At 36.5% G+C, this 23,408-nt stretch overlaps 1 protein-coding gene and 1 pseudogene across 5 annotated transcripts in view; one reads left to right on the plus strand and one right to left on the minus strand.

Moving 5' to 3' along the window:
* Nucleotides 1-23,408, plus strand: part of CLIP4 (CAP-Gly domain containing linker protein family member 4) — a 53,541-nt gene that overhangs the window by 13,119 nt on the left and 17,014 nt on the right. For 4 of the 5 annotated variants that reach the window (XM_016145332.2, XM_016145329.2, XM_016145328.2 and 1 more), the window contains exons 3-12: nt 39-178; nt 973-1,066; nt 2,253-2,414; nt 4,008-4,126; nt 7,367-7,603; nt 10,942-11,077; nt 13,354-13,494; nt 17,268-17,357; nt 18,156-18,296; nt 21,513-21,647. In XM_016145332.2, the coding sequence (XP_016000818.2) occupies nt 39-178; nt 973-1,066; nt 2,253-2,414; nt 4,008-4,126; nt 7,367-7,603; nt 10,942-11,077; nt 13,354-13,494; nt 17,268-17,357; nt 18,156-18,296; nt 21,513-21,647 (1,395 nt within the window). The remainder of the gene's footprint in view (nt 1-38; nt 179-972; nt 1,067-2,252; nt 2,415-4,007; nt 4,127-7,366; nt 7,604-10,941; nt 11,078-13,353; nt 13,495-17,267; nt 17,358-18,155; nt 18,297-21,512; nt 21,648-23,408) is intronic. The other variant, XM_016145333.2, reaches the window with a different exon arrangement.
* LOC118605785 lies at nt 4,776-4,894 on the minus strand (annotated as a pseudogene).

Here is a 23,408-nt window from a genome sequence, read left to right on the forward strand (position 1 = left end):
TGGAACTTTTAATTTAATTCACACCTTTTTTATTTCAGAATTTTCCTTTTTTGATCCTAATGATACATCATGTCAGGAAATTCTCTTTGATCCCAAAACATCTGTATCAGAATTATTTGCCATTTTAAGACAGTGGGTTCCTCAGGTCCAGCAAAACATCGACATTATTGGGAATGAGGTAAGGGATTCTTGCATTTTAAGTCATGCATCGTTGAGGTTGTTAATCATAGAGATTCCCCCCCGCACCCCTCCTTCTACCTCCATGTGAATGGAAAGATGATGTTAAAGGGAAAACCTTTTAAAGCTTCTGATGTATGTTCTTTGTATTTCCAGCTTTTTCATGGAGCAGTTAGTACTGTACATTTTTTCCTTTGTTCCTTCATGCTTCACACTTTCTTATACCTGGAGTTATATGACAGTGTAGACTCTTGGTGGGAGCAGGTGTTCTTCATAGTTTCTTTCTTTGTACAAATTAATTTTGTGAGCTTCAAAAAATTCTTTCATGAGAGTATTTGATTATCATCATGTTTTATCTGTACTTTCGGATGGTTTGGTAAAGATCTAGGCTTAAATAAAATTTTTAAAAATTTGATATTTTTGAAGGCAGCATTAAAGAATAAATGGGTTATTTTTGACCAACATATTTTCATATTGTAGAAAGAGAGACCTTATACTCTTTTAAAATACCATTGCACTCATTAGAAAGAAAATTTACTTATTTTCTGAGAGGTGAAGGAATATATTTGGAGTGCCAGATTACTTTGAAAACTCTTTAAGAATTTTTTCCGATCTGGTGACAAGTTCAGTTTCATTATTGTTGGGTGCAGATTTAAAATTTACCTTCAGAAGAAGCCAGTTCTATTTACACATTTTTTGAGAACTAATTTAGATGAGATAAACTTGGTTCCCCAGCATTGGTTTGAAATCAGTTGACTTCAGTCGTTGTAATCACGTCTTCCTTGGTTTCATCAGATTCTTAAGAGAGGTTGCCATGTGAATGACAGAGATGGATTGACAGATATGACTCTTTTACATTACACTTGCAAATCTGGAGCTCATGGTATTGGTAAGTATGCGGTAAATATATTAATTGCTTAGAACATCTGTATTCGTGCTGGTACGAGCTATGTTTATGCTAGCCAAAATCCCTGGGAGGGCATAGCTCATGACAGCATTCCCTGACTAGGCGAGGATTCAGTTATCTTCTTCCAGAAACCTTGCTCCCATTCCTCCCTTTTCTCAAGGTGGTTTTTATAGCCTCATGGCACCTCCTAGCCTTTTGGGACCAGGCTTCATGCCTGCATGCTCGCTAGGTGAGACTAACTGGCAACACCCTGGAACCTTCCTGAGAGTCTACGGCAAGGTTTGACAATCCAAGCTCAGTTTTCCAGGTGTCCCCAGTCCACACAGACCCCAGTCACAGGCTGGTCTAAGGTCTGTTTTTTTCTCTCTCTCTCTCTATATATATATGTTCATATTTTCCAAAATTGGTATTCTCCTGTGCTTTATTTACCGTTGCATAAACCTACCTCTCTTTTTGTGAACATCTCTCCCTGTTTCAAGGCTCTGATACAGTGCCTCTAAAAGTATTGATGGTGAAGGACTTCTTTTTCCTTTTCCTCCTTCCTTCCCTCCCTCCTTCCCTCCCTCTCTCCCTGCCTTTCTTTCTTTTTTTCTTTCTCAACCAATCATGGACTCATACTTTTGTAAAATAATAAAAAAAAAGAATTTATAATAGAACAATGAAATAAAAACATTAAATACAAATCTAAATATTTTTCAAAAGGCATAAAATTACATTTAAATTAATATATTCAGAAGAAATGATTACATAGGGAAAACTAGTTACAAAAAGTACAAGTAAATTACGGTTGTTACTGGCAGTGGTCCACAGAGCACTCTCTGATTAGCACTGGTCCAATACACTATTTTTAACGGCTTTATAGTATTCCATTATATGGATGTCTCATAGTTTATTTAATTTCTTATTATTGTACATTTAAATTGTTTCAAAATTTCATTCATAATACAAATTATGAGTGCTGTGATAAACATCTTCATAGCTAAGTGTTTATCCATATTCCTGAGGATGGTTGTTTTCTTAGAATAAATTCCTTGTAAGTGAAAGTTTTGAGGCATAAGTGTTTATTCAGTATGTTGTTTACTTTGGCTTTTTAAATGGGGCAGTAGATAACCATTCATTGAAACTTAAATTTGTACTGAAGAAAAATAATTTAGAAAACCTTTCTTAGGTGATGTTGATACAGCTGTAAAATTTGCAACTCAACTTATTGATCTGGGAGCAGATGTTAGTTTGCGGAGTCGCTGGACAAATATGAATGCTTTGCATTATGCTGCTTATTTTGATGTTCCTGAGCTTGTACGAGTGATCCTGAAGACATCTAAACCAAAAGGCAAGTACTATAAGATGATCATTAGATATTGCTATTGGACATTTTAGTAGTGGCATAAAAATGATAATTCAAAGGATTTTTTATTCTAATCCATCTTGTTTCATAAAACTTCCTCTTCCATTTTTTTTCAGAGATAGTTTAGAATTTCTATATTGAAGGTTAATAACTATCCTTTCACACAAAGGCTTAGTACAAAGAGATACAAAATAAAAAGTGTTCTCTGGGTTTTTATATCTCTGTAAATTCCGGACGGAGTATAACATGGATTTTATAAAGTATAATTGAATCTTTGTGCTAATATAATTCTTTTGTCTTATTTGAGTAGCCAGAAATAGAGCAATAAAGCCTTCAGAGCTAAGCATTGATATAATAAAGAATATTTATTTTAGGTAGCATTCATTTCTGAAATTCTGTGATTCTGTGAAAAGATAGTTTTTTCTTATAATTATTATCTTCCTATCTTGTTGATATCGTAAAATTGATCATCAGAATGCCTAAATTACAGACCTAGTATTTCGACTTTACCTCTGGTCCTCTTAGTGGGTCACTTTTCTTTTGAGAAAAAATGAGAGCAGGTGCAGTAGTTTTAACTTTTAAGTCACAGCTGTGTACAGTGTTTTCTCCACTGGTAGATGATTTGTCTTAGAGAATCAATGGACAGATTCGCAGTATGTTTGTTTTTAACCTCTGGTTTGTATAACTGTCCATTTTCTAATTTTTACCTTTTCACTTTTGAAAGATGTTAAGAAGGCCTCTCTTAATAGTATAGTGTCTTTATCAAACCCTTAATAAATATTAAACCCTTGTTATTGAAAACATTCAAAATGGGATTCCTAAATCTGGAGGATTTCCTGTGTATAGCAGGAATTGCAAGATTCCTTTTCTTATTATGAAGTCCAAGTTCATTTTTGAATAAATAAGTTATGAATGAGTACAATATGTAAGCATTTATATTTTTAATAAGTCTTTAACTTCTTCCTGGTTTAAAAATTTTGCAGATTTACTTACCTTTTTCTTTTTTATATAAAGGGCCAAATAGTAAAGATTCTATTTTTTTTATGGTCTCTGTTGTAACTGTTTAGTTCTGCAGCTGTGGCATGAAAGTATCCATAGAGAATATGTAAATGAATGTGTGTAACTATGTTACAATAAAACTTTATTAACAAAAATAGTTGGTGAGCTGGATTTGGCCCACGGACTGTTGTTTTCTGTTCCCTTACCTACGCCCTATTACCTCATTGTAGTTGGCATGGCATATATGCAAAAGGTTTAATGAGAGGTTAAGGTAGTTACTTCTATCAATAATAATTACTGCCATTAATTGCTTTTAAGTATGGTTTTGTTTGTGATAGTTGGGAAACCCATGATAACATCAATCCATTTTATAATGAAATTTTATTATACTAAGAAAATAATTGGTTAACCAGACTGTAGTATGAAAATTTTGTTCCATTGTGAAATGATGCTTCTAGTGAGTTTATTGAAATCTCATAAATGGCTAATAAAGCTCTTCCCCCAACCCCGGCCTGTCTCCTTTTACATTATAACTAAATTTAAAATTTTAGTTAATACACTTGTGATGTTTAATTGTAGATGTGGATGCCACTTGCAGTGACTTTAATTTTGGAACAGCTTTGCACATTGCCGCATATAACTTGTGTGCAGGTACTGTGAAATGCTTATTGGAGCTTGGAGCAAATCCTGCATTTAGGGTAAGAGGTTAAATTAAAAGTGAAAAATATGAAAATAATTAAAACATCTAATATCTCCCTGTGAAGAGTTGAAACTAGATGTTGTTATAGAACTCTTTTATAAGCAAGTATAATTTATATTTTTGTGTCCCATGAAAAGAGTAATGATGATAAACTATCTCAAATAATTTTAAGGCATAGCAGTAATTTTCAGTCCTCTTATATTAATAAATTCTACAAAACTTACTTTCATTCAGCAAAATAAAATGCTCCTGAAAGTGTAATCATCTTTGAGTTTACATATCTTTCATTTAGGCTTTTGCTATATTTATAAATAAAAGTTAACTCTTAAATACAAGTGCATGTATTTAAGTTATATTTTTGTATTACATTTTAAATTCTTTTGGAGAGATATTTTATTCCAGACAGTTTTTAAAAATGCCCTTTTAAGAATGGAGTAAACTTTGAAAAATCAAATTAGAGGAAAAATTTGTTTTTTCATGGTAATGTTACTGATTTACAGAGTTAACATACAGGATTGAATTTCATAATCTTTAAATCCTTTGGTATTTTGGTGTCTTCACAAAAGTGGCTCTTAATGATCTTTTCCTTTATATTACAAAAAGTGACTTGCCATGTCAGGGAATCTTTTTTTTTTTTTTTTTTTTTACGCCTACAGCACCTGGTCTTCCGAGGTGGTCTCCCATCCAAGTACTAACCAGGCCCGGCCCTGCTTAGCTTCAGAGATCAGACTGGATCGGGCTTGTTCAGGGTGGCATGGCCATAGACAGGGAATCTTAATTGGGTCTGTGCCTTCCCTTAAAGGGGCAGGGGTGGGAAGAAAAGTTTGATAAAGGCTCTTCTCCTCTTCCTTGTCCCTCCCTCTTCCTGTATCTCCCTTCTCCCTACTTCTCTGCCACTTTCTGTTGAACCCCATTGATTAGTTAACCCTCCCCTTCTCCTTCCTTTCTTCCTTCCTTTCCTATTGTTTATTGGACACCAGGGAAAAAAAACAACAATAAATAAAAGTCTTTGTCCTCAAAAAGAATACAGTCTAGAAGGGAGGGTGGACGAGAAAGCAGGTGGTCAGTTTTACTGCAGGGTGTTCGGTGCGTTATGATGAAGGGGTGGGCAGATTATTCTCAGTGCCACATAGGAGGGTGTCTCCCCAAGGCTTCCTGGCAGAGGGGACACTGAGTGCTCACACATGGTTTAAGAATTAACCAGTTACGTATAGGAGGGAGGGTGAGAAAAGCATTTTGGGCGTAGAGATTAGCAAAGGCTAGAAGATAAATCAGTTTGTCTGTAATGCGAAGGTGATCCATGTTTGCTTCTGCTGGTACAACTGTTGCCAGAACCCCATTAGTGGAGAGCATATTTTGAATTTAGTGAGATGCAGTGACGGATGATGTCCTTGTGGTAAATTACCAATTCAGGCCAGGAACACTTCATAATAGATTACTGTATTTTGAAGGTTAATCCTTTTTTAAAAAGTGGTCAGTATGTGGGTCAGCGTAGCCCTCCGATCATGCTCTGAGAACCACTATTTTAGAAGGCAGAGAAATTCTATAATTAATTATGAATAAGTCTCCTTATGTTAGCGTGACATCATCGTCATTTTATTTAAAATTAACAAGTTTAAGTTGGTACATTTTATAGGAATTAACACAAGTGTGTGACTTACTCTAGAAAGGTGAGGACTTAGAAATATGAAGTAAAATATTTGTTGTAAATATAGTTTACAACTTTATAGGCATTTATTTAAAAAATTTTTCCATCTCTTTTTATAAAGAGTACATATTGGTGCTGTACATATCTTTATTATATTTTATATTTTTTCTTTGAAATCTGGGGTGAAAATAGTCCATCACCATCCCAGAAATAACGTCTCTTTCTACCGTATTTTTACTTAGGACAAATCTGAGTCCAATTTTAAACAAACAAAATTATTCTTGTAAACTGAGCATATTTTAAAAGCCTCATTCTTTAATCCACATGGATCATTTGAAGACAATTATCAGTGGCGAAGATAAGGGAAAAATTTCCTCAGCAAAATAATCTTGCTTCATTGTCTTCGAAAGAGATTACAATCTGGAATCTTTGTCATAAATTCTAGGTTTTTTGGTCAGGGGGCAGAGAAGAAAGATAACTTGTCTGAGGGAAGGATGGCATGGAAGAGAAAGCCTGAGAGGCGGGCAGGCCCTAGACACGGACTGTCATGCCATCTGCGCCAGTAATCACGTAAATGACTTCAAGCGGGTCATTAATCTCTCCCAGCCTCATTTCCCTAATTGGCAAACTGGAAAATGTTAGTAATATTTTACTTGTTTAGCTGATGATCGTTTCTCCTACTACAATATAAATTCTTAATGGGCAAGGATTTTTATCTGTTTTAGTCACAAGCTTTTTTTCTTGACGTGAGCACCAAATGAGATAATTTGTATGGTAGTGTTTTCATAAACACCATGCAGATGTTAGTGGGCTTGTAACTGACCATTTTATCTTGTTACAGGATGCATCATCCCCAGGATACAGTCTCTCCTTTTAGTGAGAACAGACCTGGCTTTTATTTTTATTTTTATTTTTTATCAGAGCCCGAATTTTACAAGAGTCAAAACTATATGCAGTTTCTCTTCCTGAAACCTGAGTCACTCCATGAATGGGCAGGGCGGGTCGAAGTCACAGCGCCAAGACGGCAGCTGTGGAGCAGTGGCTAGAGTCTCAGATCTGGGGTTGGGAAGCCAGTCGGTCCTGTGCAGCCAGGCGTGCTGTGACTTGTGGCCTTAGCTCTTGTTCTTCCCCGGGGCCTGGAACGCTTTCCCTACCAGCTGACCTGCATGCTGCTCCCTCATCTCCTTGGCCTTCTGGGTCAATGCATCTTAGCGATGAGGCTCCCCCAGACCACTGTGCATTAATAGCCACCTCCGCCCCTACGTCCTCCATTCCCATTCTCTGTGCTATTTTTTTTTTCTTACTGTCACTTTTAACATTAATATACCCTGTATCTGACTTGTTTGATTGTGAATAGCCTGTCTCTCCTCCCAGAAAGTGCTTTTGGAGGCCAGGGCTTTTGGTTTTCTTTATGTGGCATCTTTATCACTCAGAATGGTATCTGGCGTATAGGAGATGTTAAATACGTTTGAATAAACAAATGGTGAAGGAAGTTAACTTTATATTTTAACAAAAATAATTCTATGTGACTGTATAGGGCTCTAAGTAATTTTCACGTGAAGCGACATTTTCTCATCTCCTTACTTATAGAACGACAAAGGACAGGTCCCTGCGGACGTGGTTCCAGACCCAGTGGACATGCCGTTGGAAATGGCCGATGCTGCGGCAACTGCTAAAGAAATCAAGCAGATGCTGTTAGACGCGATGCCTGTGTCATGTGATGTCCCCAAGCCCGTGCTTGCAAATCATGACCGTGTCACCAGCAAGGCCGTGCTTACGTCAGTTGGCCTGAAGTTGGGGGACCGTGTTGTCATTGCGGGACAGAAGGTACAGTAAGTGACTGCAGTCTCCGAAGCTACGTCCAGGGTCAGCGTGTCCGCGGCCCGCGTGCCAAGGGTGCATCCAGTGCGGTCTGAGTCTTTGAACAAAACGTTCGATGTGTAGGTAGGAAGGTACTTAACGGACCATGTGAAACTCAGGTGTGCTTTTACTGTAAAGTATGATTTAAGCGTATCTGTGATTTGAACTTAATAAGGAAGACATCCTTACTTGACCCGGAAACGAGAAGCCTGTGGTACAGCTGTCGAGTGAACTGAGGGGCGCCATCCGGCCTGGAGGCTTGACCTCGCAGCCGCCCCAGCGCTTCTCAGTGCTGTGTCTTCCTCTCCTGCTACTCCGCAGAGATGGAGCAAAGGGGACCTCGCCAGTCATGGGCGTTTGGCCTTGAGACCCCACGAAGGGAGAAACCTGAGATATTATTTTAACCCGATAATAAAAATGTATGCGGGCAAGTGGAGCGTACCCCCATGCACCCCACTGAAGACGCTTCAAAGCCTCGGTTTCCTTATGACATTCGCTGGTTGCCCTCTTTTTTTTTTTAGTACCTCATGTGGGAGGGTTTTTTAAAATTTTGTTTTGTTTTTTCGAATTTTGGGGTTATTAGGGAGCTTGGATAAGGGAACAAGGAATTCCTGCTTGGATATTGAATTTCCTAACAGTTGTGTCTAAATATTTGGGTAGGCTCGTGGTGAGGGAGATGGATGTTTTTCAGAATACGCTGAAATCTGAGAGTTCGATTTACTGAGAAAATTGTTTCAAAAAGGATGGTAAGCTACAAAAAACTTTTATGTTGAAAATGTTATCTATCAACTTCCAAAAGAATACATTCATAGGACATTTAATTTTTCATCATTTTATCTGTGGAGCTAAAATATCAAAAAATTATGAATGCAGAGCATTTAAAAAAAATTTGGGATTAATATTCAGCTTCATTAGCATTCCTGTCTTATGTCTGAGAATGGATATTTAGAAGAATTATTATTCTGTTGTTTTATTTTACTTTTTATTTTGGATAATTTAAAGCCACACAAAAAGAGAAGCATGTGATGAGCATTCATATAATGAGCATTCATATACCAGTCAGCCGGGTTTAACTTTATCATCCTCTGGCTGGTCTTGTTTCATTTTATTTTCTTTCAGTCCATTGCTTATCTTTTCATTCTCTTAGGAGTGTTTTTTCAAAGAGCAGAAATTTAAAATTTTGATTAAGTCCATTTTATCAACCTTTTCTTTTATGGACTGTGTGTTTAGTAAAGCTAAGAAATTACTATCTTCTAGGAGTTTATAATTTTAGGTTTTACATTTAGTATTATATCTAATTTTTAGTTTATTTTTGTTTATAGAGTACTAGGTATACATAGAAGTCCCTTCCTTCTTTCCTCTCTCCTTCCCTCTCTCTCTTTTTCTCTCTTTTCCTTCCATCCATCTATCTATCCATTTGTTTCAGCACCATTTTCAGAAAAGACTATTTTTTCTCCCTTGAATTGCCTTTGCACCTTTGTCAATTGACCCACATATGTGTGGGTGTATTTCTGGATCCTATTTTGCTCCATTGATCTAATAGTTAGTTATCCTTTCTTCGATACTACTCTGTCAGATATTTTTAGGCCTTCCATTTTTTTTTTTGCTTTCTTTCTTCTTCTTTTTTTTAAGTTCCTTTGCCTTTCCATGCACATTTTAGAGTCAATTTATAGATTTTTACAAAAAGTTATCTTGGGATTTTGAGTGGAGTTGTGTTAAACATAGAACAGATTGAGGAAACCGACATCTTAAAAATGTTGAGTCTTTCACAAACACACTATACCTCTCTAATAGGTTTTTGGTTTATTTCATCAATTTTGTTTTTAAGCATTCAGATACTATACCTACTTTGTTAGAGTTATATTTAAGTTTTTCATGATCTTTGGTGCTATTGTAAACAGTGGTGGTTTTGAAATTTTATTTTCTAATTTTTTATTGCTAGCATATAGAAATACAATTGATGTTTGTGTATTGATCATATAAGCTGAAGAAGTTTCCATCTATTCCTACTTTGCTTAGAGTTTATTATTATTTTTTTAAGTTAATTTTATCATGAAAGGATGTTGAAATTTGCTGCAGGCTTTTTCTGCATATGTCAGGAGAACAAGGTTCCCTGCACTCTTTAGTCTGTGGATACGATGAATTATATTAATTCTCAAATGTGGGCGTAGCCTTGCATTCTCATGATAAACCTCACTTGGTCACGGTGTATTATCCTTCCTATGTATTGCTGGATTTGATTTGCAATTATTTTGTTGAGGATTCTTGTGTCTGTGTTCATGAGGGATATTGGTATATAGTTTTCCTTTTTTCTAATGCCTATGGTTGTGGTATTGAGGTATAATGCTGGCTTTATAAAATGAGTTAGAGATTGATCCCTCTATTTTTATATTCTAGATGAGTTTATATAGAAATGGTACTATTTTTTCTTAAATTCTTTGGTGGAATTCACCAGTGAGGCTGTTCGGATCTGAATTTTTTTTTTTTTTTGAAGATTTTAACTACAAATTTAATTCAGTTGTAAACTTTGGCACTTCGTTTCTTTCCAGGAACTAATACATTTCATCTCATTTGTCAAATTTATAGACATAGAGTTATTTATAGTATTTTCTTACTATTTAAATGACTGAAGGAATGTAACAATACCCCTCTTTCACTCAAGGTGTTTGTATTTTGTGTCTTTTGTCTTTTCTCCCTGCTTGGTCTCCAACTAAAAGTTTATTAATCTCATTTATCTTTCTAAAGAACTAGTTTTTGGTTTCATTGATTTTCTCTATTGTTTTTCTGTTCTTAATTACTTATCTGTATTATTTTCTTCCTTTTGCTTGCTTTGAGTCTTTGCTTTCTCGTTTCTTAAGGTGGAAGTTTATATCATTGATTTGAGATCCTTCCTAATGTAAGCATTTTAATATAAATTTTCTTCTCTGTACTGCTTTTGCTGTATCTCACAAATTTTGATATGTTATTTTCATTCAATTAAAAATATTTTCTAATTTTCCTTGTGATTTTCTCTTTTACCATGGGTTATTTGGGAGTATATTTTTTAATTTCCAAATATTTGGAGATTTTCCTTATGTTTTTCTATTAGTGATTTTTGGTTTAAGATTTAGAATCCTTACATCTTCTTGATGAATTGACTCATTTGTCATTATTTAACATATTTTTTTATTCCTGCTCATATTCCTTGTTTTGAAGTCTACTGTGACAGAATAGTTTTTTAAAACTTCTATGGTCCAGTTGCTAGAGTAGGATACTTAAAATTACTAGTAATACTCAAAAGTTATTCTGTTTTGTATTTTCTTTAGGTTGGAACATTAAGGTTTTGTGGAACAACTGAATTTGCAAGTGGGCAGTGGGCTGGCATTGAGTTGGATGAGCCAGAAGGAAAAAACAATGGAAGTGTTGGGAAAGTCCAGTACTTTAAATGTGCCCCCAAATACGGTAAGGAAGGTTCTTTCTAAGTTAATGATGATTCAGTTAAAAGACTCAAATTTTACTCTTTTATTGTTTTGGAAAAAACCTTTCCCCTTAGTTACTTGTAATAAACGAAGGGGCTGTCTCTTCTTGCTGTGAACAGTGTCATGGTTGGGAGCTGGTATCTCACCAGGAGAACGCCCAGCTCCGTACACCTCAAATCCTGCCAGCGGTGGTTTCATGACTGAGGGAGGGACTTTCTTATCAGGGAAATACTAAACTCTGGAGGTTGGGAAACTTGAAGAATTGGAAAAGCAATGAGGCTAACTTTATTACTCCACTCCTTAGCTGAGATGACTCTCTTTCTGAACAATTTTTTTTTAATTCATTTTTTTTTCTCTCTCTCTCATACACACATACACACACACACACCTAGACACATTGATTTCACTTTGTCACTCACTACGTTGTGGAATACTTTCCCTTTCCATGAAATATTCTTCTAGAACATTCATTTCCCTGGTTGCACAGGTAGCTCTAAGGGGAAGCAATATGGTATAATGGTGAAGAGTATGGGCTTTAGAGTCTCAGTGCTTGGGTGTGAATCAGCTTCACTGCCTACCAGCTGTATGACCAGCCATCTTTCTCTTCCTGTGCCTTAATTTGTCTTCTATAAAATAAGGATAACAAAAATCCCAAGAATTCATGTAAGGATTAAATATGTTGATAAATTTATAAAGTACCTAGAATAGTATTTGATTCCCTGTAAGCACTCAAAAATGTTAGCTGTTTGCTAGTTGTTATAAATTTATCAAAACAACCACTTTCCTTTTGTCAGAAACTTAAGATGGAGCCTCATTTTTTGGTCCATTATTAAAAAATGTTTTTGTTATGGAAAAGCACTCATTGTATAAGATTTGAAATACATAAAAAGGAGAAGAAAATAAATCAACTGTATATTTTTTGTTTCAATTTTTTCACAAAATTTAGATTATATATAGTTATATATTCTGCATTTTTATTTGACACCAATATAATTTCCCCAAGTCTTTAAATATTATTTAAAAATGTGATTTTTTTGTGTCTCCATTTCCTTTAATTTTTCCAGTTTGATGGGTGAAAATGTTGATGTTTGAATTAATATTGCTCTAACTCTGGTGAAATAAAACATTTAAAATATTTTATTGTATATGTATTTTTTTATATTACCTTGACAAAATGATTATATTATTTGCCCATTAAAAATTGAGATATTAGTGTTTTTTAAAACTGATAAGAATTTTTAAAAATACAAATACATATTTAGAATATTAATTTCTTGTATTTACTACAGATATTTTGTGCAGTCTGTCATTAGCCTTTGAACTTAATTTGCAGTATTTTCGGACATACCGTTTTATGTAGTTGAAATACTTTTCATTTATAATTTCTTATATTGCTTTTATGCTCAGATAGTTCTTTCTTATCCAGTGATTACTTATGTTATATATTTTATTCTTTTAAATGTTTTAATTTTTTTATGCTATATTGCTTAATCCATTTGAAATTTATTTGGTTAGTTGTGGGAGATTAAGAATTAATTTTAATTTTCCTCTATTAGCTAATTTTGGCAGCCTTCAAGGAGACTAAAGGCAAGGTCAAAATCATTAGCAATGCATATAGTGGATGTAAATCAGATACCTGGGAAAAGCTTAAGGATTGTTAACTGAACGCAGGTGGCCTCCCTAATCTCATCACCTGAAGGAAAGGGATAGAGAAGAATATATTTCATACTTAAAAAGATTTTTGTATCTCTATTATGTGTAATGCACTGTAATTTGTCTGAGTGGGGAAATGCAGAAAAGAGTAATCTTGAATTTTGTCTTCTACAGGTGTGCAGGCTTGAAGAGAGATAAAATATGGACATAAAAGCTGTAATATGGGGAAATATGTCTGAACAGAGACATAAAGTGACATGGAAGACTAGTTTTTAACATTATGTAGTGCATTATTATTTGTCAATAGCTTAGTCAGAAATAATTGTAAGGAAACACTATTACTCACTTCTTTTTCCCCTGAATTTCACTTAATACCTAATTATGTATCTTTTATGTGATTCTTAAATTATTGCGTATGTCGTTAGTCTTGATAATTAGATTCTAAGCTCTTTGAGGGCGTTTACTGTTTTTTTTGTTTCTTACTACAGGACACCTAGTAGGCACTAAAAAAGAATTTAAAGATTTATATTACTAAACAGTTGTATTGCCCCCTTCCTTTGAAATACTTTTAATTGCTTAACACTAAAATCCTCCATTCTCCCTTAGGTATTTTTGCACCTCTTTCAAAGATAAGTAAAGCAAAAGATCGAAGGAAGAACATAGTACACACTCCTTCCACGAAAGCCATACCTCTCATCAGGTCTCAGAAAATCGATGTAGCTCACGTAACATCAAAAGTAAATACTGGTAGGTCAAACTGGAAAGTTAAGTATCTTCCTCGGCACTTTTGTTTTTGGAATTCCTTATATTTAGATTGCTTCACATTTTTTGTTGTTGTTGTTGGCTGTGACAACCGATTCTAATAAAACCTGAATCTTAAGTGTTTTCGACCTCAATCATAGTTTATGATTTTAATTCCTCACAAGAGTATTTCGATGTTTTCCCTTTCCTCTCCCGCTATCTCCATCCCTTTATTTTGGTCTCATGCTAGTGTCCCAAGCGCAGGCACTTGGCCGTGCTTTGCCTCCTTATTCAGATCTTGTTCCTCCACGAAAACTTCCCCATGACCCCGGAGTGTTCTGATCCCTTCATTGCCTAACTTCATATACCCTTTCATAAATACCACTCAGTTATTTGCTATCTTGGGCTTTGTCCTCTGATTGCTTTATTTGTGCAGATCTTTTATTCTCTCAGCAAAATTTTAAACTTTAAATGGACCGTGAGAGTATTTTGTATTTTTGTATTCAACGTAGCACACAACACAAAATAGGAACTCGATACATACTTGCTAACTCATTAATGATTAAAGGATTTTGTCTAAGAATTTGGTTGGCCTCTCTAATCTGTTCCATTGGATTATTTGAATATCTCTGTGTCAATACAGTATTTCATAATTACTATAATTAAAAAAATGAACCTTAATATGCCTATTTAGGCCCTTATAAAGCACACTTCCATATGAGTTTTAGAATAAGCTGTTAGTTTCTTTTAAAATATATCTGTTGAAGGTTTAATTGGTATTGCATTTAAACCTTAAATCAGGGTGGCAAGAACTGACATCTTTACAATATCAGTCTTTTAATTATGAGCTTGGGATATCTCCCTATTTAGGTCTTTTAAAAACATCTCAAGAAGATTTTGTAGTTGTCTCCAGAGATATTTTGTACTTGTTTTGTTAGGTCTAGTCTGAGGTACTTCATACTTTTTGGAGCTGTAGTAAATGGGGTCCTTTAACCTGAAGCCCAGAAGTACACTGCAGACATGGAAAGGAAGCTCAAAGAGAAGCGCTCTGTTTCTGGTCTGAGGAGTGAGAAAGGGGCCCCCTACTAGGCAGAAAGTGGAGGAAACCCCCTGCTTTCTGTCTTGAGTGGATTCCCCGCTTTGGTCTTTTCCCGCCCCAGCCCCTAAACGGTGCAGCACGGGGCAGCAGCAGCCGGCCCTGGACAGGCACCCTAAGCCTCAAGGGAGGAGAACCCTTGTTTCTGACCAGAGAAACTGTGGTCCCCAAATGGATGGAATCCCCATTAGTTTTTGTCCCTTTTTTCTCACTGCTTAGCCCCTGAGGCAGAGTTAGTCGTAGGAGATTGTAGGACGGAGCCGGGAAAGTCAAGTCTTGGTGTTCTACCCAGAATACCAGGAAGGGGTGGCCCCTGGGATCAGGAAAGTGCCAGGGAGACCGCGGTGAGGAGGGAGCTCCAGAAAGTGACCTCAGAACGTTGGGTTTGAACTCCTGGGCTTACACTCAAGCTGGGCATGCATGGTGCGAGCTGACCACAGGCTTGGGTCTCCTGTGTAGACCACCGCCCATGTCCCGGACTCCTGACTGTGTGGCAGAGCATGTGAGACAGATCCCAGAACAGCTTTGGACAGAAAGTGGGTAGGAACTTTCAGCCTGAATCTAACCCAGTCAACTGCCCGCTGAAACAGAAGGAAACAACATTTTCCATGGAATTTAAATAAGACCAGAGTCCTATAAAATAATATTTGTAATGTATAGGATACAATCCAAAATTTCTCAAAATATGAAAAACCAAGAAAGTCTTAACACCTCTGAAAGAAAAAGACAATCGAAAGATGCCATCCTGAGATGATACAGATATTTATGAGATAAAGGCTTTAAATAATATGTTATGACTAACTCTCTAAGAATTAAGGATAAATAAATACAATTGAGACTAATGGAAAGAAAGTTTCAGTAGAAAAACGAAAATAAAAAAACCAAATGATGCATGTGTACACACACACACACACACACACACACACACACACACACACATGAATATGCCTAAAACTGGGATGATCTAAGTAGGATTGGTGGATTGTATCAATGACATTCCTGGTTATGATATTGCACTAGTTTTTTAAAATGCTACCTTGAGGGGAAACTGGACCAAATGTATGAGAAATCTCCCCGTATTGTTTGCATGCAAATCTTCAGTTATCCCAACGATAATTTAAATAAAAAGAAAAGACCAAATGAATATTTTAGAGCTGAAAAATATAACTAAAAAATAAGAAATTCACTCCGTGGGTCGCCTTCACAAAGTCTCTCTCACCCGCCTGTCTGCTCAGTTCCTGCTGTTACAGTTCTGGCCCCCATTCCTGGCCTGCGTAATCACTGCTGACTGGTCTCTGCCTCCATCTCGCCTCTAGTTTCCTTCTAAACTTTGCTGTCAGGGTCATGTTGTTCGTCTCTAACTCTGCTCATGCCGGTCCTGCTTTTCCAAGCCCATCAGAGGCTTGTTCCTTACTGAGGAGTTTCTGTTCCTTAGCCTGGACTATTACTTCAGTTCCTTAGCCTGGACTATTACTTCTAAGTTTTTACTGTGACCTATCTGTCCAGTTTACTTCTCTCTCATTTCCCAAAGTAGTCTTAATTTCAGCCCAGCTACTCCTCCTCCTCTGACTCTGTCTTTAAGACTTTTTTTTCTTTTTGTTTATCCAAAATGTCTTCCCTCAGTGCTTTCTGATGATACCTCCGGTATTCTCTAGAAGGAATCTGACCTATCCCTCAAGACTCATCTCAAACTGTGTGATCTTCTTGTTGAGGGATTAATTTATCTTTGTCAGCATGATTATTATCTCCTCCTCCTATGCTAGTGCTTATATAAAAAAAAGTCCTCATATTTTAGTTATTCATGTGTATGTGTATTTTACCAAATTGAAAAGGTCCTGCTTTAGGGCTAAGACCATGTCTTGTGCATGTTAGTGATGGCTACAGTGCCAAGCACAATTCTTCACCAAAAATGCTTCATAAATGAGTAGAATTGGAATGGATATTTGATGGAATTTAAGACCAGGTATAGTCCACTGGGTTCTTATTTATATAATTTGGTTCTGTAGATTGAAACAGGAGTCTTAATAAGGTAGAATAGTATTTATGAGCTTTTTCTTTTTCAAAGTTTTTTTTTTGGTGTGGGAGTTTAGCGTACTGAGAGTGAAGTAATCATTTTCAAAATAGCAGAGTGTACAGAATTTATTATCTGACTCTCACTTAAATGAATAATTACTATATTGATATATAAAAGCTTTTGCCCCAAATTAACTATATAAATAGAAAATCCGCTGCAATGAGATTGCATGCACATGCCAGTGAAATCATGGAAGTTGTCTGCAAGTCCGTCGTATCTCAGCTCTATTAGGTTTGCTTTACCTGCTGATATTGCGCAAACACACTAATAAGTGCATTAAATATCAAACAATTAAGTAACTATATTTTAAATGTTTTATATTATTTACAATTCCTTAGTATATTGTCAAACAGGTTTAAAAGGTACTTTAGTGATATTTGGGGAAATTGGGGCTTTCAGATGGGCTAGGAATGCATTCTTTCCTTTTCCCTTTAAATAATGGAATATTGGTTCTGCTATCTGTGGATTTATTATCCAGCATGTTTTTAGATGTGGATAAGATGTAGATAATGAGGACTATCTGTACTTTAAAAAGGAAATACATTTTTTTGTTGTTCAATGTTAGACAAAATCCTTTCTTGCTTAAAGTGTTTCGTTTCTATGTCCTAGGACTAATGACATTAAAAAAAGATAGTGCTTCTGAATCGACACTGTCATTACCTCCCGGTGAAGAATTGAAAACTGTAACAGAAAAAGATGGTAATATAATTTATAACTTTTGTTCTAAAAATTTAATTTTATGATGGTATTTTAAAATAATATAGTGACATAATTTAGATGGTAGCTAAATTTTAAAGTTTGTAAGGAAAAAATCATTATAGTAAAAATTTACCCTTGAAAATCCCCCAGGCGACTCGTACTAAAGTAAATATGTTTTTGTATAAAATTCTGCACTGTGATTCTTATGTACACTTAAATTAGAGAACTATTGGACTATAAGAGCAAAAAGGAAATTATGTAGTATAGATAGCTTGATAAAAATATTTAAAGTTGCCTTTAGCTATCAAATCATCGGGTGAGTAGAACGTGAATAAGAAATTCAAAAGTATTCCTGCTTACCTTCAAGTTAACTCCAAACATTTTAATATTAAACTTTGTTACCTTAAAACATATCAATAGTGTTTTATTTATTTATTTATTTTTTGTTTTGTTTTTTGTTTTTACGAGTAAGATAGGATTCTACTATTTCATGTAAAGTGAGCGGTGAGGGATTGGTGGTTGGAAATAGTTTAAGGTAGTTGATGTGATGACATTTTCTTATATAAGATTGTCGTCAGATAGTGTGAGTCCTTAAAATACAGTTGCTCATGTAATAAAATCTTGTATTATGAACTACGATATATTTGGATGAAACCAGTCATTTGATTCAACATTGTAGAATCCATAATTGGAGAAGCTAAGTGGAGAATGTCAGAGAGATTTACCTGGAGAAGCATCTCATTGATTCACTTCCTCTTTTCCACCCTTTGAAGTATTCGTTTCCTTTACCTGCTTTAGCTAACCTGCTTGGATCCATCAGCAGCTCGTCCTCTACATCTTCTTTGGAACACAAACAGAGCTCCCAGAAACTGAGTGCAAGTAGCAATAGCAAGAAGACAATGAGCAAAAGCCCATCCGTTTCATCTAGAGCCAGTGCTGGTATCTATGGCTTTTTCAACCAGGCTTTCTTGGTGTTTTTTATCTTGGTTTGTTTGTAAGTAGATTTGCTCTTTTTAAATGTGTAAAAGGAACCCTTTACTTCAGTCAGATTGAACTACTTCATTTTCCCTCACAGCACTCACTCCCCTCCTGACCCTGCCCCCGCCCCCGCCCCCAGTGTAAACATACTCTGGATTTCTCAGCCTTCCTCCTAGTGCTCACGCAATTTTCCTTGTCTGGATTGACTTCTTCTCTTCTCCATGTATCTAAGGCCTCCAACCCTTTAAGGTTCATTTTAAAACTTTATGGTAGATCCTCAGATAATTGGAAACTGTATTGGTTGTTATCTTTCTTATTTCCTTTCTAACCTAATAATAATAACTAATGTGTATTATATACTTATTTCAGGTACTATTCTAGGCACTGTATATACCTTACTTCATTTAGTTCTCAAAATAAACCTATGGGGTAGGTACTGTTATGATCGTCCTCATCTTATGAATGAGGAAACCAAGGCTTAGGGAGGTAAGTCAGAGTGCATGACGGCAGTTTGTAATTGGCACACCTGGGCTTTACCCTCAGGCCCGTCTGATGCTTTCTCTGAGACCGTTAATAGTCCACTTCCATCCCAGGCACCTTCTGCTCTTCCTCATGCTACGGGGTCTCCAGACCCCTCCCGCCAGCCGGCGGAGAGCTGGACTGTTGCCACTCCAGACAGGTGCCGTCTGCGGCCGCTCATGCAGTTTTGGTGGCTACTCTGTTACTGGCTCGGATGCCGCCTCATGCTAGATCTCATTTTGCTGCTCAGCGTATAGGGCTTTACGTTTATTTTCAGTTAACGTTAGAGGTCTCGTTCCTCTGAATTTCGTTTCTTACATCTTGCGTATTAGCTTTTTCACATACTTTTGTGCCATCTTCATATTTTAAAAGCATGCTTTCTCTATTTTTTATCCCAGTCATTTAAAACTATGCGGGAGAGGGTCAGAGCCTCTCCTAACAGGCTGACAATGATAACCTTTCTGATGTGGTTTTGTAACTAGCTGTGAACCCTGCATGTAATCTCATTCGGGCCCCATTTCTTCAGATATGTGTAAGGACGCATAAAATGGTTTATCAGGCTTTCTGTTGAAGTTAGCATTTATTGAATTACTGCAGTTCACTTATTTATCTATATAGCAAACTTGTCCAGAAAGGAAATAAAGCCATTTTGGCATAATTTGTTTTTAATAAACTTCATAATTACCAGATTCTTTTTCTAATACTTTGAATACTTGTACTGAACCTATATTGTATTATAGTAAATGTTCACGACAGGATTTTTTTACTTTTTAAAACACTTTATTATATGTGGTGAAAAACAAACCAACCAACCCTCAACAGTACTATGGCCATAATAAACCTAAAAGTTGGGACTCTGAACATAGAGAACCTAGAAGTTTTGCCTGAAATTGTTTCCCTGGAATATTTATTTTCCGAATAGATACCTCTCCCTCCACAAACACCTTCTCTGCAGTGCTGGGAGGAACAGAGGCAAGGAGAGGCAGGGATATCACAGTCCTATTTGTCTTCATTTTGTTTACACTTTAAGACCTTCATTTGGAATTTTGGCTTTTGACATTTACTTGATTTAAAAATTTTTTACACGGGTATGGAATTACCTTTTTATACCCTTTACAAGAAGTAGTTCTAGTGTGCTTACATATTTCTTCTTTTTTTCTTTTTAGAAATTTGAGGGATATGCAGGCTTAGATAATAGTAAAGACGAGGAGAGTTATCGCTTTGAGAATGGGAGATACGTGAGCTTAAGTCCACGTCTGTAACCCCAGAGATGTTTCCTTAAGAAATTTCCTGGAGTTGTTGACATTCCCCTTTCTCTACAGCTTTGTATTTCAGGGCGATGTGGAATGCAGAGGGTGGACATTGTTAGGAAGTTAGGATAAAGAATTAAGGAGCAGGAGATGCAGAAAGAACGGGCGAGGGGGGTGGGAGAGGAAGGGGAGGAAGCCGGTGTTCTCAGCTGCACCTCGTCCCACTGTTGAACTTGTCTTTGGTCCATTGTCTGCAGACGGTGTGGGGACAGACCTGAGGATTTCTGGTCACAGGGTCTGGGTTTTAATCCAGACGTGCCACCTGCTACCTTTGAATGCCATGTCTTAATTAACTCCTGAGTTTCTGTCTTATCTGCAATTATGATTCTCATGAAAAGCATTTTATAAGCCACGAAGCTCTGTGGAAGCGGAAGTTGCTGTGAGGGCCGAGGACTCTCTAGTGCTGTGCTTCATCCAGACCTTCCTTCTCCCTGGGTTTACGTTGCTCATTTGCTGTCATGTTTTTAGCTTCTCCCCGCTTTAACAGTGCGATTTATCCTCTATCCTATGCCCTCATGTGGGGTTCTCTGGGCCTTCCTGATAATAGCTGTCCAGATCTGTTTATGGGCTGATGGGAGATGCCTCAAGGGCCCACCTCTGCTCTGGTATAATTGAACAGCTTTCTGGACAGTATTTCTCCAAGACTTCTGATGTCAGATAGTGGGCATTTCAGGGTTTAGGTTTGAGTCAAGGTGAGAACAGAGAGGTTTTGTTTCTAATAAGGAAATCGATTGGAGGCAGTTGGAACCTTATAGCAATTTCACTTTCAAATCATAGTCCTGCGTGTATCATTCACAGTGAGTCCCAGTGTACTACTATAATTGTAGCATTTTGCTGGAACAGGGCCAGATCCAACCTACCACCTATTTTTGTAAATAAAGTTTTATTGGAACACGCCATGCCCATTCTATGTCTGCTTTTGTGCTACAACAGCAGAGTTAAATAGTTGTGATAGAGAAGGTATGGCTTGCAAAGCCTGAAATATTTACTGTCTAGCGCTTGACAGAAAGTGTGCTGGCATGTGTTCTTGGAGAGGGTGCCCCCAGGCAGTCTGGATGGAGTCGATCAGGAATCATGCACGTTACGTTTCCATGGGAATAGTTTTCTCAGGAAACCCTTCACATTGCCTTTGAGGAATTCTACCTCACCTGTGAGAAACAGAACTATGGACACTATATACATAATGAAAGCATCATATATTAAAATCTCCTACCAACTAGACTGATTAGAATACATAGTGATTTTTTTTTTTTTTTTGGCTAATGTGCTTTTTGAGTTTTTTTTTCCTTTGTTTGTTTTTTTTCTCTTTTCCTACCCTATCCCCTTCCCCTGTCAACCAATTAAACAGGTTTGAATTCCTCAGCAACATCTGTAGCAAATAATGCCCGTTGTGAAGGTGAACTCCAGCTTGGAGATAGAGTGTTGGTGGTTGGCCAGAGAGTGGGCACCATTAAGTTCTTTGGGACAACAAACTTTGCTCCAGGTAACTCATCTGTATATTCTTTGCTCAATTTGAATTCTTTAGAATACGAAAGGTTTAAAATGTCATGTGTAAATACCATTTAATTGTAGAGAATTCTCGATGAACAGTTCCTGTGGATGGTAGCTGTGGCACAGAAAATGCAAAAACGATGATTAAAATGTAGACTGTACTCAGGTTGACTGTTTGTTATCCAAAAAATTTTCTTGCCAATTGTATTTTAAATTGCCTAGTGTTGAAATTAGTTGTCACTCTTCAATTTTACTCTCATTGATTGCCCAGCGTCTCTTAATAACAGAGGAAACATTTTAGGATTAGATTTCCACCAAGGATAATCTTAAAAATGAGTAGATAATAGTTAGCCACGAATAGCTTTTATCAGAGTGGGTTGTAGAGAAAAGCAAACAGGGGTTCAAAAGAAAATGAAAAAAGTTTTTGCATACCCTGGGACCTTAAAAATACATGTTTGTGTATTTATGTATTCATTCCAATCTAGACTTATGTTTCTGAAAGTAAAGATTATCTTTCTTTTGCATTTTTTAGTGATTGCAATTTCAAATAGAAGCCAGTTGAATGAAACCATGTTTGTATGTTTTAAATAGCAATTTGCTGTTTTGACACATGGTGGCATTGCAGCATGTAAGGAACAGGTTACCTAGAACATTGATTTTTAAAAAAAGTTTGTAGCAGAACTGTGAAGGACTTGAGGTTTTACCCTATTTGCAAGCTAACAAGTTAGATTGCCTGAGTTTCATAGATATTGGCAGAAGATGTTGGGTTTCTGGGTCAGAGACAGAAGACTTCGGTACTCAAGAGCAGTAGCCAGAGTGTCAGCTTTTTCTTACACTAGCTCCCTGAGCCCCAGTTCCCAGGGGGTGATAGAGAGGGTCAGGTGACACCTTTGCATCAGTGGTTTAAGCTGTAGGAGAGGAGCCATGAGCTTAAGGAATCTGAACGTTTATGCATGGCACTCGGCATGCCTGTCTTTTGCCCTGGAACAGACTGTCTGTCTCCTCCAAGATTGTCCTCCGTGCAAATATTCATGATGAGACAGTCAACGCCTCTGTCCATAAAATGTGCAGAAACACAGAGCACCATGGAGAATTGTGTCTCAACACATTCTTATTTCATTAACACCACTTATAATTGCATTCCAACTAATTGATTTGAGATGGGCTGTTTGTTTTATAATTCATGTTTCTCTTAGGTCTCCAGGTTGTAATTGAGACTAGTTAGGACGTTCTTAATACAGTTCTCAGATAAAAACTTAGGAATTCCAAAAGTAGCTTTGTTTTCCACAATCACCATATGTCTTTTGAGTTACCTTTATGGGGTTATATTAGATGAGATTGGAACAGTTTGATGCCTTGGATACAATTCATCATGTAGTTCAATTTTTAATTTTGAAATTACTTATGTGAAGCATTTAGAAATTTGGGAAGTAACAAGCCAATATAATAAAAGTCAGAAACTTTTTGTTAAAATCATTCTGCCTTTCAGAAAGTAATAGTATATATTTCTTGTGGTATCAAAAGTTGACCAATCGATTCTGTAGAACGTGATAAAATCTGGGTTTTTAAAATAGATCATGAGATGTAGACCTGAGACAAGTCTTGTGTAGCCTCTTTAGCATTTTTATCAGGGCCAGTGCTGAAAGAATATTACCATTTAAGAGGGAAGATATCCAAACCTCCCGACTCCCAGACAATGTGTGGTCACAGCTGTTACCCCTTGTCATAATGTCTTTCTGTTGTGTGTCACACA

Source organism: Rousettus aegyptiacus, unplaced genomic scaffold (genome assembly GCF_014176215.1).
Source record: "Rousettus aegyptiacus isolate mRouAeg1 unplaced genomic scaffold, mRouAeg1.p scaffold_m13_p_7, whole genome shotgun sequence".
Lineage (NCBI taxonomy): Eukaryota > Metazoa > Chordata > Mammalia > Chiroptera > Pteropodidae > Rousettus > Rousettus aegyptiacus.